The sequence below is a fragment of the Sipha flava genome, unplaced genomic scaffold, assembly GCF_003268045.1.
Source record: "Sipha flava isolate LNK unplaced genomic scaffold, YSA_version1 127_pilon_pilon, whole genome shotgun sequence".
NCBI classification, from domain to species: domain Eukaryota; kingdom Metazoa; phylum Arthropoda; class Insecta; order Hemiptera; family Aphididae; genus Sipha; species Sipha flava.
The window spans coordinates 381,450-401,547 of record NW_020271753.1 but is presented as its reverse complement, the minus strand read 5'-3'; the positions used below and the strand labels follow the sequence as shown (position 1 = coordinate 401,547).

At 36.8% G+C, this 20,098-nt stretch overlaps 2 protein-coding genes across 2 annotated transcripts in view; one reads left to right on the top strand and one right to left on the bottom strand.

Annotated features, from left to right (window-relative positions):
• Nucleotides 1–4,770, top strand: part of LOC112694345 — a 75,008-nt gene extending 70,238 nt beyond the window's left edge. The window contains exons 12-15 of the mRNA XM_025569784.1: nt 1,141–1,279; nt 1,542–1,649; nt 3,026–3,178; nt 3,969–4,770. Of these exons, the coding sequence (XP_025425569.1) occupies nt 1,141–1,279; nt 1,542–1,649; nt 3,026–3,178; nt 3,969–4,005 (437 nt within the window). The 3' untranslated portion in view covers nt 4,006–4,770. The remainder of the gene's footprint in view (nt 1–1,140; nt 1,280–1,541; nt 1,650–3,025; nt 3,179–3,968) is intronic.
• Nucleotides 4,771–5,353: 583 nt separating this feature from the next.
• The window catches only part of LOC112694347 (synaptotagmin-7), a 156,337-nt gene continuing 141,592 nt past the window's right edge, over nt 5,354–20,098 (bottom strand). Inside the window, exons 8-9 of the mRNA XM_025569785.1 lie at nt 9,346–9,558; nt 5,354–5,676 (exon numbers count right to left, since the gene is read on the bottom strand). Of these exons, the coding sequence (XP_025425570.1) occupies nt 5,573–5,676; nt 9,346–9,558 (317 nt within the window). The 3' untranslated portion in view covers nt 5,354–5,572. The remainder of the gene's footprint in view (nt 5,677–9,345; nt 9,559–20,098) is intronic.

The window sequence follows — 20,098 nt, the reverse complement described above, 5'->3', positions numbered from 1 at the left end:
AAGGTATTTTATTAGGTATAATTGACTGGCCTTTTGTACACGTAGAATGGTCATAGATAAAGGGCGCTCTTCATGTGTGACTGCACGATATTATTGTAATATCGTAGTGTATTATAAATGCTCCAATACGGATACTATGTGTACAATCTCATATGTAAAATATAAAAACCAATATTTATTAGTATATCACCATAGTATAGATTAAATGTGATTGTTTGAATATTTTTTTAAAGGTTAGGACTAATTTGAGTACATTAAATATCCTTTAACAAAGGAAAAGTTTATAATTTGTTTTTTCTGTGTTTAATATATTTTTATGAAAAATCATATTTAAAAAAAAACAAAAAAACAGTATTTATAGATACAAATAAAAGATTATTTTGATGAAATTATGAAGCATAAGAGCATCTTATTTTTAAGACTTTAAGAGCATGTAAACCCGGTCTCTAATAACTAATAACTATTGCACCGATACCGTTACGGTTTCATATGTTTCTGCAATATCGTTGGCCAACACCTGGGCGCAGTCGTTTCGTTGTGATAATAAAACGTAAAGATTTACGTCACCAAAACACCTTTTGTCGCGCGTTCTACCCGATGGACGAGATACCGCTGCAGTTTAACGACCGCTGCGGCAAACGCAACTGAACGCAATTAAAACGCGTGTGTCGCGCGTCGTTCTCGCAGTGCACACTTGGAATGAGATTAATCGTTCGCCTAGGTGAACTATTCAGTCGTTCATCGTTCACTAAAATGAACAAGTTGAGGAAATTCGTTCGTCGTTCATATTCATTACAAATCGTTCGTACGTATTATTTATCGTTCATCGTTTTCCGTATCGACTATACACGATACGGGGAACTAATCATTCACATAAACGAACGTTTCAGTGAACTTATCAATCCGAACTTTAAATCGTTCATCGTTCGCAGTGAACGGTGGTGTATACTGTATACTGTATAGTAGTTCATAATGTGAACGATATAAACGAAATGAACGATTAACGGCTCGTTCATCTGAACGTGAATTAGTTCAATTAAATTAGATCGTTCATGAATGACACGTCTCTAGTGCACACCCGTCCGGGGAAGCCGTTTCGTACGGACGTTGTGACGATAATCGTTTCGCCTATTGTTCTAGATTTACTGGCACCACCTAGGGCTGGTTCGGCTCGGTCGAGCCTGAGCGAGATGTCCGGGGCCAGTGGCACTTCCACGGGCACTTATCTGCACGAGGCGTCCACGCTGGTGTTGGAGACGATGGAGAACAACGCGAAAAAGTAAGTTTTCATCGATTCGTCCTCGTCCTCTCGTGCACGATCAGCGCCAACAAAGCAATCAAAGCAATCAGAGGAGGTGTCATGCGAGCGGTCCTTTGTCCTAGAAAAGCGGAACGTCAACCCTGCCAGGATCAGCTGTTTAACAACGCGACGGTGTACTCTTCACAGTTAAATGTTCGAAACGCGACTAGTCCCCTGGCGATATTATCGTGTTAATGCGACAACACACGTTCTGTTCCTTATGAATCGTTGTATGTTGCAGGTATTACCTGATACCGTTCACGCAGGCCAAGAAAAGCAAATGGAAGAGGGCGGGCACTAAACTGCACATATTCAATGATCATACTTTTGTCGCTAAGCATCTGTCCAGGTATGTCTGAAGCAGCGCGCGCTGATATTTTCGTAATATCATCAAAACGATTCTTTTTTTGGCGGGTTCGGTCGTGTCAGACGACGATTCTTTGCGATTCGTATTCTTGACGTAACGTCAAGTTTGAAAACACGAATACCGTATAATTTCAGATCCTCATAGTGGGATGGGTTGGCCGTCTACATGGTGCACGCGCAAGACTAGTACGGCACTTAGCTATTCTTATCAGCGCCCCGATGCAAAATATATTTCTCGCTCTACCTAATATAATTTAGACTCTTCGATCTTTATCATTAAAACTTTACTCTGATTAAATTTTTGTTTTTTTTTTTTTTTTTTTTATAAAATTTACCCAGCCACGCTTATATCACATTTAACATATAATCTACAATTAATAATAATATTAAAATAATTAAATAGATAAATAAAATATATCACATATTATGTGCGGGCCCAAACAATTTTTCGCCTCGAGGCGATTGCCTCGGTTGCCCCTGCGGTAACTACATCACTGCACAAGAAGACCGTGTCGTTACGATCGTTAAACGCATTTATGACAGTCGTTACGTTTGACGAGCAGGGGGGTCAATTGGCGACCGGTTTTTTTATGTTTTTAAACGCTGAACCAAGACCGGCCGAGGACTTTTTTCAGCTGTAACTTTTATCCAGTTGCGAGACGTGCTATACGGCTGGACCGATCAAATCGACTCGCTAGGTACCGCAAATACGAATTTATCCTTCCGAATAACTCTCGTTTCGCACTATGAGCTTGCGAGTCGGACGGAAATCGCCGTTTCGAATTACTTAAGCTGACGGTTTCAGCTGTAACACCGACCGTTGTAACCGTAATTTAATCTGTACTTGCCGCTACGTCGCACTACCCGGTAGCTCAACTTTAAGGTAAACACATTTATCGGGACGTTGCAATAAACGAGACCCTTAATGCCATTGTTCAATGCGAACGGTGTCGAGCCAGAGATATAATATAATATCGTAGCCGTTGTGCGCAGCACTCGCTAACCGTTCGTTTTCGACTCGACGACCTTTGTTCATATCCCGTCCACCACGATTCGATTTAAATAATAATTATTGTTATATTGATAATTATTATCAACAATCGTATCGATGACGGGTTCGTCGTAATTGTGTTTCTCGCCCGCGTAAATTGATTTCGAAATTAAATAACGAGATTGTCGTCGTCATGAGCGAACGAATATAATATAAAAATAAAAAAGTATCGTCCTGAAGATGCATGCCAGGAGGGGGATAGGGAGGAAAGGAAATAATCGTCTCGATGATAAAAACCGAGGACGGACGTTGCACTCGCCCCGTTCGCACGCATCGCATCGTAAACGGTTTTTTTGTTTCGTCCACAGCCGCCTCAATTGCTTGGTGTGCGCGAAATTCTTCCCGAGGCGGATCGGTAAACAGGGCTATGAGTGCAGGGACTGCCTGATCAAATGCCATAAGGAGTGTCACGTCAAAGTGTTGACCGTGTGCACCAACTCGAAAATTCATAACATCGATCTGTAAGTATTTCAGATCACTGTCACCACATGGTCACGCACGGTACGAAAGGAAACTTATTGACTCCGAGGTCCGTAATATACGACAACGTTGATGAGTCAAAATCTCTAAGTCATCGAAATCCCGCTCGTTCTACCGTAAACACGTCGAGGGACGGACGTACGCGAAGATAAATACTCGATGGCGACCCAAAAGCCGTTTTCCCTTCGCGTTAGTTTTTGTACGCCAATCCCTTGGAAAAAAATAAATAAATGTATCGTATCACGTATTATAACGTACTTACCTTGGTCCGTTGGTTTCTACTGTTCTCAACTGGTACGTAACACGTTTACGTTCGAATTGTTCTCGTCACAGCGAAGAATTTATATAATTCGATTTACTACATTCGGTGTGCGTTTTTAAAAGCTTAGGATTTTTCAAACCTCGAGGTAGGGAAGAACCACATACTTATGCGTCCGTTATACTTCAACGATGTTCGGAATAATCGGTAGGAATAAAGTTACGACCGGTACCGAGTATATCCTAACGATAGCCACTCCTTAATTTCGTGTCTTTGTCGTAAATACCTAAAATGTTCAATAATCTACGTATTTCGGCCACACTCCACTCGATAGACGTTCGAATACGTGGCGGGTCACCTTTTCATATGTCGCAACTAGGTACCATGATACCTTTACCAATTGGTATTGATACGTATTTTACGTACATTGATTATACCGTGCGTACGTGTGTGTCGGGTAGATTTTTCGATATCGCAACGGCATGTTTAACTTTTCGCGTGTATATTTTCAGGAATAATTTAACGGTGTTGCCTTCGATATCGGCATAGTGACGCCGAGGAGTTGGCATACGATACGCGCACACACCGCTGACTGTACACATTCAACACGCGTCATTTTATTCGTAATATATTTTTAATAAGGTTTATATGATATAAGTACACAAATATAAAATATATGTATATACATAATAACGGGTAGCAAACGAAGCGGTCGATGTACGCTGAAATTTAATATTATATTCAATCGCGTAGTTTAAGAAATAATAATAATAATAAAATCGTCGTCATTGTTGTACTGTCATGTTGTTGTACTCGCATTGGTGGAAAAGGCGATCGACCGCGTTCGTATATTGTGTAACGATATTATGATATTAATATGAATGAATAACAATAATTACAACTTTAGTACGAATAATGATAACACGTTACTATACCGAGACCGACGAGGAGTGCCGCGAGACAGAACAATCGTACAGTCGCGGTGTTAATGTGTGAACAAATGTATATATATATATATATATTTATATTATAGTGTGTGTACTTGTATCATAAAAATAATGTTTAATGTAAAATGTGTGTGTGTCCCGCGGGTGTATCGAGAGGTAAAGAAATAGATAAGAAAATATTTATATATAAATAACGAACAAACAATTTTGAGTCTATATATCACGTATTGTTATTGGCAGGCGACATTTATGTATGTGGTCATCAAACATCAATCGTGTATACAAGACTGATAAATAATGTTAATTGTAATAATAATAGTTTTAATTGTAATAATGTATTATGTATAATATGTATTAAAAAACTACGGTTGAAATAAAAATCATCACTACAATAATAATAATAAAAAAAATATACACATACTCTTTCTCTCTCACTCTTACACCCACACATGTGTACACAGACACATACACATCAACATGCGAACACACATACACACAAACACACACACACACACACACGCGCGCACACACGCACACACACGCACACACACACACGCTTACATAAGCACACACACGCACACACACATACACATACACACGTACATACATATAATAAAAGTGTATATTATATATTTTATAAATCAATACATGTATACATTGTATGATAACATCACTTATCGAATATAAATCTAAGCTACGTTTTGGTGCTGCAAAATATAACCTAACTTTGTCAGTTAGCAACAATTATTCAACAACGCTATATGTATAAATCATGTATTGTAGTTTTTGTTTTTGTTTTTTTCCACTTATAAATTAATAATAATGCTATATATTATATTTCCGTTATTAATATTCGTAATAGTAATATTATTCATTGAAAACAAAAATAATTCATAATATTATATTATTTCCCTTATCTAGTTTTTAAATATTGTTAATGTTATTATATAATTCATATATGATTTTATCAAATGCAGAAAAATATTGTATAATAAATATGTTATTTTGTTCCATTATTCGAACTGTAATAGAATTGAAAAAAAAATATTAAAAAAAAAAATCGAGTTACAACTTCAATAACACACGTCTTGTCTTATGTAATAAATAATAATAGTAATGAGAATAATGAGAATAATGAGAATAATAAGGATAATGAGAATAATAATAATTTATTCAGGTTTCAATCGGTGCCAGTATTCCACGCTCTGCTTCGGTTTGCTCAGCATGTCCTTCCAGTGCTGCGCTTCTAGCTGTCCAGTCGCGTTCTTGTTGGCTGACGGAAACACATTACAAATCCGTTACAATACTCAATCCCGCCATAATAATTTTTATAATATTGTACTCGATCGGAACACATGAACGCGCAAGTATCAGCTCAACAGTACGTGATGCTTAATGCGTGTACGTGGCGAAGGTAGTGGGGTTGTGAATTACGACCGAACGGACATTTTGCTCAGACGTTTTTCGTGAAGGGTAAAGGGGAGAAATAAAACCTATACGGTAAATGATCCCCTGGTCATATTTGTTTAAGTTCGTAGAGTAAAAATATGATTTTGTCCGATGCATGCTGAGGATCTCAAACTTTACGGTCCTCTTAAAGACTTTCATGTCCGAAAGAGTAAAACTAAACTTGGTATTCGATCGCGATCGTATATAGAAAAACGATTTTGTATTAACTTTATTTTTCACGGGTTGGTCTCATAATTTTTTCGAAGATAAAATATAAAACAATAGGTTACGCGTTCTTGTATAACACCAAGTTCGAGTATCATGGGTATAATCACATGGAAAGGATACTATACGAAAGCGCGTAGTGCAAAACAATATGTAACTTTTAAACGATTAAAAAAAAAAAAAGATGTATGTTTCACCTCTTGTTCTGCGTAAAGATTCAAAAAATAACGGTCACGTCCTTTACGCCACAGCAAGAAAACTACAGTTAAATAACACTTCTTTGAACACACAAACAACACTCGTTGTTCGAAAATAAAAGCTAAATTTAATATTAAAATTTATAAATTACAAAATCATCCGAATACGTCCGAACTTTTCAAAGCATATTACGATACAGAAAAAATAAATAAAAATAAGGATTATCGTATACTTTATCGATCCCAAACGATTTTAAATGCTAATTCTGTAAATATTGAATAATTATGCATAAAACCGTTTAATTATAAAATGACTTTTAAGAATTGAAACAAAATAAATCTTTAGGGTAAACCGTTTTCAAGCGATAACGCGGGTTTCGACATCGACCGACGTTTTAATTTCGGATTTCATTCAAACCGGGTGAGTAATGTTTATCGATATTTCTTCGTGAGTAGATATATTTTTTTCGGTACTGTTAATTTCGCGACGAAACTTTAATGGCCGTGCGTAAATTAAATTGTTTTAAGTGAATTGGAATTTTGGGTTTGAAGTATTAGCGAGTACTTACTAATTGAAACAATAATATAATAACATAATGTATTCTATGCGTCGAGAAGAATTTCATTTCGTTCGTCGTGCATGAACTCGGAACGGCTGCTAATGGTTCGTAATCGTCGAACGACCGACGGTCATGTTATTAAAGCTATAGTTGAAATGCGTGGAATGTTCGTTTTCTAATTAATATCATGCCACGTTTCGCGGACGATTAACGTTAAGTTTATTTCGATTCCAGTCGAGAATGTGTCATCAATATACGCGTCATCAAGTGATGACGCGTATATTGATTACGTTCGGCTTTTGTTTATTGATCGGTTTTCCATGTTTGTTTTCGGCTCGTGTGAAAAATTATTGTTGTTATTGCAATCGAAGTGCACGTCGCTTTGCGAATTCGTTTTAACCGATTTTTGACGACGCGGCGGTGTAGGATTCGCATGGGATGGACAACGAAAATGTATACCTACTTTTGAGCCTGAATTTTGAACAGACAGCGGGTCGAAATCGATACGTAAACGCCGTTATCCACTAAGCAAAGATTAATTGCAGGGACCTGATTGAAATCGATCACTCGAAAAATTTGTAAAAAATTTGTCTTTCGTACGGAATTTTAATTAAATTTTCGTTTCGAAACAAACAGAATACCGGCAAATTAAATAATAACTACTAGACTATTTAACGATAAACATGTGCAAATAAAATGCACGATTAATACGAGCGGTATTACATATGAATTACGTATATACATATAATTAAACACAACATTGCAAACGTTTTAGATACGGAAATCAAGTGTATAATATAAATTTTAAATTTTACCAACTACTTGGTCAGTCCGGCATCCAGCCGGTATTAGGCCGAGTCATGACCTGACAGACCTTACAGACCTGATCTGTTCATTAAGGGTAAATTAGCTTAGCGTAACTTCCACGTAGTACGTTTATACAGAAATTGTTTTTGTTAGCGGATGGGGAGGGGGAACCTTGCATGTTCAAAGAAATGTAACCGTTATCGACATTTGAACAGTTCAATCTAAATAATTCCAGCATCGATCGACCACGAAAATAACATACATCTAATCGGGGAGTGCCTTCAGGGTCCGATTTCCGCCCTCTTCTTAAACAGTGCAACTTTCGATTTGTTTTTTTCAAACGGAAAAAGTGATTAATGGCCGCGAGCGAAAACGATTTGTCGTACAATACGCTCGATGTCTAGAGTTGCAATCAAATATCATCCGTCGCGAGGGGGGGGGGGGGGTCGATTTTCATCCGCACCAATGTCGGTACGTATATTACGATCTTACTACGCGTTACTCCGTCTCAACATTGCCGTTTGGGTACAGTGGACTCTGAATGCAACACGTTTGGGTACACTATACAACTGGAAAAATAACACATTTGGGTACAATAAAAATGTGTACTCGATTTATTGACGATTATTGTTTTGTGCAACGTAAAACTTTAGTTGTATCTTTGTCTTCTATTAATTTAATAAATTTGTAATTGTCAATCGCGATGCACTTCTTCAACCGTCTGGTCCCGAAAACATCAAAAACGTCCATAATATATCATAACAACGAATGAAATAATCTTATTGCTGGTTAGAGATCGAAACTGAACTTAACGTTCCAAACTGAACTGAAACTTGAAACGTTTAAGGTATTGCAAACCATATCCTACAAAGATAGTTAATCGTTTCCGTATTATCGGGATACGTGATTAGAGTATGTACCCCAATGTGTTCTAAACGTTCGGGCAAAAATAATTGTATGCACCCATAGGCGAGCACACGATAGTTATCAGGTGCACCCAGGCATCCCTCAAAAGGTTATAAGTTGGACCCTAGACTTTAAAGACTTTAAGAGTAAAGAGCCTATAGTTGTTGCTCAAATCAAATGTAATTCATTCTAAAATATTTGGTAAAAAATAAATTACATTTCGTGATGGAAAAAAATAAAACAATGCGTTCTCTAAAGCAGCGTTTCCCAAAATTTTTATCTGCCGGACCCTTAGAGATAATAAAAATGACGGCAGACCCTTTAGTACAAATAAAAATAAAACAAAACATTAAAAAATAATAATACTTTGTATATTTTAAATTTTCGTTCATGGACCCCCTCTGGTATACGTGCGGACCTTTAAGGGTCCGCGGACCAAAGTTTGGGAAACGCTGTTCTAAAAGTTCGTGCAAAAAGTTATTTTGATAATATAACCGCTAAAATTGACTACAAAAGTAATGATCATAAATAATCAAAGCTATCCGAGAAAAATATATGAGATCCGAGGAAAACAGGGTCATTGAGACTAATAACTAACGCACGATATTAAATGAAAAATTAAATTTATATTTATTTAACGTTTTATGCATTGTAATTTATTGAGATAGGGCCCAAAAGCATAGGCGTAGGCAACCCCCCGAGATACAAGTCTGCATATACCCATACGTGCTGCACCCGACCGTTGCCGTACTGCGACGGGCGGTAGTAATAATCAGTATCGCGCGACGCGTAACTCACATGATATTGTTATCTTGCCGATGAGCTCGTTGCGACCGATGTTGTCGAAGTCCATGACCATCACTTCCAAAGCTGCTTCCCTCAACTGTTCCACCGGCAGAGTATACTCGAATTTCTCGTCGAACATCGGGTTCAAGTTGCACTTGAAAACCATGCTCTTGCGTTTTTCCACCTTTTTGTCGCCCACGTGCAGCCAGACTTTCACGTACGGATCTGAATGGAAAAAAAAAAAACCGCCTCCAATGAAAACGTCTACATATACAATAACTCGTTCATGATCATTATTTTATTTTGATAAAGATTTGTTCGCACTGTCCAGCGTAATGACGGTACCGCGGACGGTATCGATTTCAAATGTAACGGTTACGTTAAAGGTCGCTGCCACACCATTATTCGGTTACTTCGAAATCCGTTGGCGTTTTGGGATTTTTTTTTCTTTAAGGGTATCGCGTAAAAAATAACAACGCCGAGAGCAGTGCGAATTAATGTGGTATTACAACCTAGGAAAATTTCGATGTTATGCATAATCGTAGTACGAAGTCAACGTTGGAGATCAAAAAGTATTTGAGCATTGATGATTAGGGGCTTATCGATCAAAACTGAAAACGGTAAGTTTAACGAAATCATAAAAGCACTCGTGGTATAATTTTATAACCGCACGCATACCGTACGACACATTATGCGTATACCAGCATAATGTGGCGACTTTATCGCAGAACGTTATTGTAATACAGAACGGGTATGAACAATGCATGTAGTAAACTATGTTACCTCTGCGAAAAACATATCGCGACCCGGTCGGTATTACTATACAATACGTCGTTCAGCTCGAGTATAAAACGTAATCATTAGCTGTAGCGTGAGTGGTTGAATTTATATTTATATGGGTTTATTTTTGTTCCCCGATTCGAATGAAATATTTTACACTTGAGAAATGTAGAATTCGTTTAATTTCGAATGTTTTTTTTTTTTTTTTTATTATTATTATTGTTATTAGTCTACTAGGGTCGTAATATTTTATACGACGTGTACAGTATCAGATTGAAATGAAACGATGAAAAATAATTAAAAGCCATGGGGGTTTTCAATATTTTCAATCGATCGTTTATTACAATATTATTCAATTTCATTTCAAACCTTACGTGCATACCGAAGGATATGCGATGACGTAAGGCAACGCGGTTTCCCAATGATCACTCGAACATCATACTCGCGTGGACGAATAATATTTTATATATTACGGGTTACATATACACAACTGAAAATACATTGCGTAAAGGGTACGCTGAAAATGGTTCGACGTTTTTCCACTACAGTCGATGTACATGATAGATTATCATTGTTATTGCTATGGAAACACATATACTATATCCGTTTAACGTGTACAATAATTGTAATTATTATAATGAGTGTCGAGAATTTATTTTCGTTATATTATTTCTAATATAATATGTAAATATGCGTGCCTGTAAACTGTTTTCCCCTCTGAACTCTGTAAGTTATATCGTTTAATGTCTCTTTTTTCACGTCATATAATATTCCACGATTTTTTTAAGTAATTTTTCGATGTTTCTCGACGATTTACAATAAAAATTCCTTTTATTTTTTTCTACACTAATACTAATAGAAAATCTGGAATAGGTTATAGGTGCAAACCAGTTTTATAAACCGTTTTGTGCGGTAAAATTTTCGGGAGGAAAAAAAGGAAAAAGATTTAAAAAAAAAAAAAAAAAGATGAAAAAAACCAGATTTTCAATAACGGACACGCGCTCACACCGCAGCCAACGACGTTTCACCGGAACCGTTCCGGGCACATAGACCGCGATGATTAATCGATTTTGCTTCCCGAGGAGGCAACGGTTCTTTATGTAATGGCACACGCGTGCGATGAATATACATAGATATTTGTATACATCGTGTACGTACAGATCTGTAATGTTGTACCTAAAACGATATGTGTATACAGAGCGTTTCGACGGTGGAAACAGGACGAGTTCTTCTTACCCATGTCATTCCGCGTTCCAGTCATGATGGCCGTACCGCGTTACAGGTCATAAAATCACCGTCATTCAGATAATGGAAGGGGAGAGGAGAAGAAAACAATAACATTATTAAACAAGATAAATATGACAAACTTTCGGACGGCATTGATGCACGCGCTCGTCTCGTCTCGTGATCCATCACGATAACAGAAAGTCTGTGATTTTCCTTGTGTACATATAAGCGCGTACACAGGAAGGGCTTTTAGGGAGTTCAACATTATCTTCCCATCTCTCGGAATTTAGGAAAACTTTAAAATACGTTTTTTTTCTTTTTTTTTTTTTTATCGAGTAAAAGTGGTTTAAATGTTGCATAAGTATATGAATATTTATAATGAAAATATTTTTTAGTGCGCGCGTCCACTTATCACTATCGAGCGAACCGCAGTGCTGTTGATTTCGCACGACCGTTTCGTCGCGTAGAATCGCAATAACACGCACGAGCGTACGGTCAAGTTTTGGACCTATCGCTTTGAAACCGTAACGGCCGTGAGCGCTGAAGGTGAAATGCTCGCTTACACGATGGTATCTGGCTAAAATAGCGAAAAATCAACTGTGAATGTGAAAATTGCAAATTAATTATGGCGAAAATAATAACAGCGAATTTTAAAAAAGAACGAAAATAAAAAATTTACGATTAGTCATAGTAGTTTTGAAAAAAAAAAAAAAAATAGGAATTTAGTGAAAAATTATTTGCTCTATAATTTACAAATTTCTTATTATCATTAGTATTATAATTTGTAATTAACGAATGACGTCTTTTAGCACAGTCCTTGTACTTTTTTTATCATTGGTTGTTCTATAGCATTATACTTTATGTTCGGATTTTTAATTTGTCGGCTACTTTGTATTTCGACCCAAAAGTCTGTCGGCTCAATAGATTTCGGCCTTTTGTACTACACCCGTCCACACCCTGTGCTCGTTTTAACATTTAGACTGTTGTTTGTTTCTTATAACCATCTACAATAGTGTTTGGCTAATGAAATGTGAATCCCTGTACAGTGTTTTTGACTTGTACTTTAGTTTTTATCGGGCGCCCAACCCGGGATTACTTATTACACAATCGGTCGGTCTCGTGAATTATGCGTTTCGCATAAGCACTTTTCACGTGTCTTGTGTTCCGTCGCATGAGTTGTATTTACGTATTGTTATTCGGAATACGCCAATAATCCTTTAGCCGTTGCAACCGTATCACTGACGCATTTGCGTAATGATCGCCTAAAGGTTGTCCTAATATTATTCATGCGATATGTGATGTCTCCCTCTTCCCCCGATGCTCGTAAGGACTTACATTGGTGTACGTCCGCAACCATGCGCGTCCGCAGGGAGAGAGCCAAAGAGCCATTATCTTTGCTGAGAATTTTTGTCTTAAAACTATTGTTACTTTAATACCACGCATATTGATTATAACATCATTTTATTGAGATCCATTTATGAAGTTTAGTAAAATTTATTATATTTTTAGATAATCTAAAATGTATAATCTTGAAACTATTTATATTAGTTTACAATGTTTACACATGACTGCATATCGCTTAAAATTCTTTCGTGTACCGATTTATATGATATTTAATTTTGCTCTCATCTATTTTCAGGTACACATTGTTTTGGCCCTTAGGATTTTAATCATGCCCCGGGTGGGATTTTATCTTGCGGGCGCGCTTTTCCGCAACACACCCATTCCGGCAGTGCTGTCCGTTAGGAACATCGCGTCAACCATCTCGACTCGACGGACGGCGACGGTAATGCGACAAAACGCAGCGCTCGTCGTTTATCGCGTTGAGCCGAAGGGTGGACGGACACATGTGCGGAACGGCGGACGCGACTCGACATTCGGGTACGTCCGTTACTCGATATCCTTGACCTCTTGGTTCGCACGCGCGAAACACATACGTGTAAATACGGAGCGATCGATATGAAGTTTTTTGGCTACTCGTTCATAATCATGTTGTCGTGCCCGGAGTAGCGACGGTCGACGAGTTGGTGAGCGGTCGGGTATTAGTCAGGGCTGGCACTACTTATTGCGAGGCCTTGAGCAAAACTAATTTTACCAATAAAATCTGTAGACCAGTAGGCCGTAATTAAATACGATCAGACTCGATGACAGCTGCACGTCGTATCGGGTAATAACTAACTAAATTTAAGAAATGTGTTAAGGTAAACTTTCTAGGCATCCTGTTTTTCATACCATGCGTCGCGTAGTACTCTGCACGGTCCGTTATTTTAAGGACCAGGCCGGATTTCAAACTTTACCAGGGGACCGAAGTCCGACCGGACCACACTTAATCACCACACGTTAATCAAAGACCAAAATTGAACCGAAACGACGGCTTCATATTATTTTTAAACCGGACCGGACCAGTAGTTAAATAACATTTAATGAAGTAAAACGTGGACCGGACTGTCGGTTCGAACTTAAAACATTTTGGACCGTTTATGGACCGGTTCTTAAGGTTCAGTCTGTATTAACCCAGACTGTACCATATGATACGTTTAGTATTACACTGGATCGGACTACCAGACTTTATAAATAAATATATACCTAAATCTGTATGTTTTTTCTTTTATTTGTTTACATTACAATATTTTTATTTAGATTTTAAGTTCCATGATTGGGACCGGACTTTGACCTGACCGGACTGAAAATAATTCATTTGATCTGAGGTCTAGACTGAACTATTTCTAAATATTATTGAACTGGACTAAGCCGACGATTCAATAGTTTTTGTATGTTAGGACTGTACTAGACCCGATTGATTAAGACCGGACCATGCAGAGCACTAACGTTGTTCCATACAGGTCGTTGTTGGTGCGTTCATTACACATTAAATATAATATAATATTGTTTTGTTTTATTATGTACCAAAAGATTTATACTCTCCAGACGATTCACGCATTTCACGTTTTATTTTATGAGATTTCCATTCAAAATATTTTTCAATTAAAATTTTAAGTGCGAGGCCTTAGAAAAATGCCTCGTTTTGCCTTTCCCTAACGCCGGACCTTGTGTTAGCGTTTCGCGAATGCTCTACACTAGCGGTTCTCATCTTCTTACTGCGGTACGCGGAGACAATTGGTTTGGAAAAGAATATAAATTGTCCTTGTCACACGTACAGGGATCTGCGGTATACGTGCACGTATTCGTAAAGATTGTTCTTTAAAGGAAAGTTTTTTGGAAAATTATAGGAACTACAATGATATCAAAGTGGACGGCAGTCACAGCTCTACAAATTATATTCACTTGAATATAAATCGTATAAGAGTATAATTTGTTTCTACATAAATCTATTGTACTGATTATTAGTTATACTATACCCCGTTGTTACACCGGACACTGTAGCGTAATAAACTATGGTTAAAAACGTTAAACTTTTTCTGAAGGTTTTAGAAAGAAGATAAAATTAGAGAGTTGAAAAACGTTAAGCGGAAAATTTATCTCTGTGCGCTGTTTAATTTTCACAAAAATAATAAAATATTAGTGATACAGAGGTGGTTTGAACACACACACACACACACACACACACACATCTAACCGAGCCAAAAAGTTATCTTAGATTGCTAGGTTTACTTCATACAACCTTTTTTTAAATGTCAAAACTTTCACAATTCATTATTAAATATGTTAATAAATAAACATGTATAGCACAATTTGCTTAAAAGTATAGCGTGAACTTTAAGAATTTTCATCCCAATATTTGACCGGGGCTGTGCCTCGGTAAATGATGCTCACGACCCGCCTCTGGAACGAGATGTTTTGATAGGCTTCCCGTTTTCACGTGATAAGCAATGCATATCGCGCGTACGTTATGGGGATGATAAAAATATGAATATGTTTTGTTTATACGCAGTGCTGGATTAACCTATTAGCAAACAAAATACTGCTTAAGGTCCTCGAAAAAAAAAAAAATAATGCAATTTATTCTCGATCATCACCAACGTACTAATCGATTCAAGTAACGATAATATTATTCGGAATTTCACATCATTTGGTTGGTGTATTCTCGATAGAATTTTTAAATTTTCATATTACGAGTGCGACCGTTTTTCATTATCGAAAATTAATAAGATCGATTTTGATGCGGGATTTATAATTAAATGATGGAAGATTCGTCAGCGTCAATTTAAATAATCTAAATATTATTCCATTAAATCCACACCGTACTGCTGCGAAATGATGAATACGATTAAATTGCAGAACACTGTGCGTCTCTCGTGCTTGCGATGCAGACGTATTGGAAGTAGCGGAAAATCGCCAAATTCGGTAAGTTATAAGAATACGAACCAAGTGAAACCATTCGGTCTCTTCTACTCGCGTAATTAGCATTGAAGTTGCGGTGTCATAATAAAATTGCACTTGTCATTATAGCGTGATCTGGGATAGTATAGATGACTAATCATTGAATAATAAAAAAATATGAAAAAAAAAAAAAAAACAAAAAAAAACACCGATTATATGTTGATAATGACTCATTACTAAATTGACGTATTCAAAAACGAGACTATGGTATATCGATAAAGTCCATTTTCACGATTTAATGGTCTAGGGACTGCTCATAAATTTCACACCCTGACTTCTGTCCCCATGCGTATATCACGTACGTATTGCCGGTCACTAGCAGTACTAACGACCATTGAGAGTGCCCAGCGGTGGAAAACACACAGATAAAAGTTTCTGTTATCTTTTGTCCTATGTAGATATTTTATTAAAACGACATGTACACAAATCCTAATAAACATTTGACAAGTTTATTTTGTAATTATAATATTTTAATATTAAATTTGTTTGAAATCGGTAAAATAACAACTTTTGTGATGATTTTTAAATTGTTTTACAGTGATAAAAAATTGGATGTTTTTTATATTTATCGAAATAAAATGTATTCTCATATTCTCATCCTACACCATCGTGCAATGAATAGTTGATCAAAACAAAATATAAACTAAGGTTGAAACAACTTATTCCTCTATTTCTTATCTTCTCTTTCTACTTTATCTACATATTTACACACGCACACACGAACAATTGGCAGTATTTGGTTTAATCTATGTGCATAGTAAATTAAACGTTGACATTTCGTTATCTAGATGTTTTTTATAACTCAAACTAATCTATATTCAAAATTAGCTCGGCACACATAAGCGGAAATTTGGTTAGGTTAACAGCAAAGGGCCTAAATGGCTTGTAACGCTAAAAAAAAAATCTTAAATATTTTTGGAGTAGGTATTCTAAACTGGAAATATTAATTAAACAACCAATGAGAGTATTATTACATATTATTAATATTAAATTAATTACGATCATTCTAAGTCATGACAATAAGTTTGTAAAATCTTACGAATTCGATTTAATTTTTATCACAGAATATTTTTTTTTAATTCAGTTATTAAAAATGCATTTTACAATTATAATAATTATTGCATTTTTAGTCACTTTACATTTATGGGAGGGGCTTAGTCCTCTCAAGCCCCCTCCGATTTCCGCCTATGTCGGCACAAGCCTCTTATTAAGCCCGTGTAATCGTGCGACATCGAACTTTCAGAGCTCTGCGAAAGTTCTCGGCACCAAGACAATTCAAACGCTTCGATCAAAGATCCTTCGCCATACATCTCGAACAGAATAACGACCTCGTTAAAAAACTTGCCTCAATCGAACGGTAACACCGTCGCGGCTCGTGATGAAAACGTCCGCGAAACGTTAATAAATTATTGAATCACCTCGCTGCCGCCACCGAAGAAAGTATCGCGACTTGAAGACGACGAGACGCAACGGAAGAGAAACAATAAATGTAGCGCGCACACGACGATGGATTACGTTTCCGAGCAAACGCGGTCAATAAAAACAGAAGAGGCTTGATCATGAATTTTGTGGTTCACTAACCTACCAAGCATTTTGGGGTGGGTGTCATTTTCATATATGGGTACTTGGTTTTGGCAATTGTCAGTAGTAGCTATTATAAAATTGGTAATTTAATAGGAATTAGGTAAATTGTTGTATCTAATATGTCTTTTTGGTAGATAGGTGGGTAGGTGGTATTAACTATTCTTGAACTACCAACTGAAAAATGTGAAACCGCCTATGAACAGTAACGAGGGGGGAGGAGTGATCGCAATCTCGTGTCGCCGTAGTCGTACCACTATTGTTCCGTGAAATGGCGTAACTGGGGGGGGGGGCAAAATAATATATTACATTATTTCTTAACTTAAGGTAATTTAATTATTTGTATTATTAGATAATCTGAGAAGGGGCAAAATGATACCATTGGTCCACTATAAATTATCAGGAGGGGCACTTACCCCATAGTTACGCCACTGGTTCCGCACGCTTTCGGTACAAATTGTATGTTTGCGTTTTATTATTTTCCGAACGAACGAGACATGCCGTCCCGATACCGAATCCGTATAGCATCGTCACGTATGGGCGCGCGTCCCGAGATCTCTGTGTTTTGCTGCGGAAGTTTCTGCTGGCCATAGGATTATCGTATCGTTATTCTTGTCACACGCACGTACGGATCGGTACCTGACTGAATAAATAGTGAAGTGACATTGCGTACGAGTCCACCCAGCGGACTTTTATCGTTAATCGTCGATCACGCAAAGGTGCACTGCGATACCGTTGACATCATGTCCAGAACGACTGTTGTAAGAGTACAATAGTACATATACAATAGTACAATTGTACATAGGCGCCATTAGAATTCAAATTTCGGCGTAGCAAATTTGATTTTTAGAAAGTGAAAATTTTTTTTTTTTTATATGTTCAGTATGATAACCGGCTAACCACTTCTTCATAAATCTTGATATGACGTACACTGTCTCATCGCCCGTATTGGACTTATCGCAAAATATAATTGTTTTGGATACAATCACAATAATAGTTGATCTACGTTCGTACACACTTGAATAATAAAGATCGAATACATTTTTAAGACATATGAAAAATTGACGTCCAGTCGCGCGAACGAATACATTAAATTTTACCGTTACGTTTTATAAATGCGCCGGAGGGGGAGCTTGGGTAAAAGAGTTTTAACGCTATCACTCTTCAACGGGATCTCTGTTAAAATGATTCCTTGCTCAGCGCCTTGTCCGCGGATCCAGAGTGAACAATAGTTTTTTAGCTGAACGTTCCCCCACCTTTTTTTTCCGACTCTTCGAGTATTTATTTATTTATTTTTGTTGTGGAACCGTCTTTGTGTAACGCAAGACTGACCCCTTGACGATTAACCCGAGCCAAACCCATCCCCTTCAGCGCTCACGTGTTCGACTAAAAACACCGATTATATGCACCCACGCAACTATTTATAAACCGTGAGATCTATACGGTTTCCCCGTACACTATAGCAATGCGATAAACGTGTGCGGTAAGATGTGTGAACTCGTATCGATAGAAGACCGATTGTAGAACTTGGACGTTGAAACATTATACACATGGGCTACAGTTGTTTGCGTACGGTACGACTACTGTGTTCTGCGTCGACTTGTGCGATACTGAACGCGTTAGTCCTATTTCTATGTGGAGTTATTTCGTACGTAATTATTTAAAAAAAAAAAAAATTTCCCTCCGTCCGTTCGCGCGAGCCGTTTGCTATAACTCGTTTAACTGCCACCGCATCCGAGAGCATCGAACAAAGTAAATATACAAGCGCTCTCTCTCACACACACACACACGTGTCCTAAATACTGCACTGTAATTGATCCTGTGTAGTTAGGGTTTAGTGACTTTGATTATGTAATACGCCTCGAAAATCTACTTGAAAATTCGTGCGACGATGCTGTTTGAAGAGATAAATTTTGATTACACACACTTCGTACATACAACTCAACAGAAACGGGATTTTTTATTTCGAACCATATCACTTCGTTTCTTACACGTTATTCGGCGGCGAGGGGAGATAGTAATACGGTTTTCTTGAGGACAATTTAAAACTTCTACATGATTATATTTTCCAACTCGTATTTTGATGAAAGACATCGTGAAAAATGCACGGTTCTAATAAAAAATAAAAAATTTAAAAAAAAACATTTGTACGCATTATATAGCGCTGTCGTAGTAGATGTTGTATTTTGTTTTAATTTTCACTTCCATATTGTGTATTTTATTGTTTAAGTAATTATTTTTATGGCAATTTTAAAATATAAAGTTGTTTCACGAAGTGCTCCTCAGAATTTAACAATGCTATTAACCAAGCTAATGGTAGTTATATTTAATTAGTGGTTTTATACGATCGTTGTGAAGTTGTTAACGCAAAGATTTCGATCTAATCACTTTATTTGCTATAAAATATTCATAACTAGAGCACGGACTATGAAGGCAATTGTTTTTTTTTTTTTTATTGCTCTAAAACGAAGCTATATCATCTACAAATTTGATTTATACAACTTGGAATAAGATGCACAACATTTTATTTTGCTTTTTTTTTAAGTTTTTTTTATATATTAATGTTGTTTTGGGTATTTTGGGTACTTTTTTGTTTTGAAGTTACATTTTTTAAAATGTTTTTGGAATAAACGTACTTGAAATATTATTATTTATTTTTATATTATATAATGTGTTCCAAATCTTGTTCAATCATTTCTTGGGAACCTTTCCTCCCCGTGTGTACATTTTTTCATGTACCATATAATATATTGTAAATTAATTTATCTTGAAACGGCAATAAACACAAAAATATGCTTTTGCTCTGGAAATTATCTATTCAGAAGTACGCTTTAGT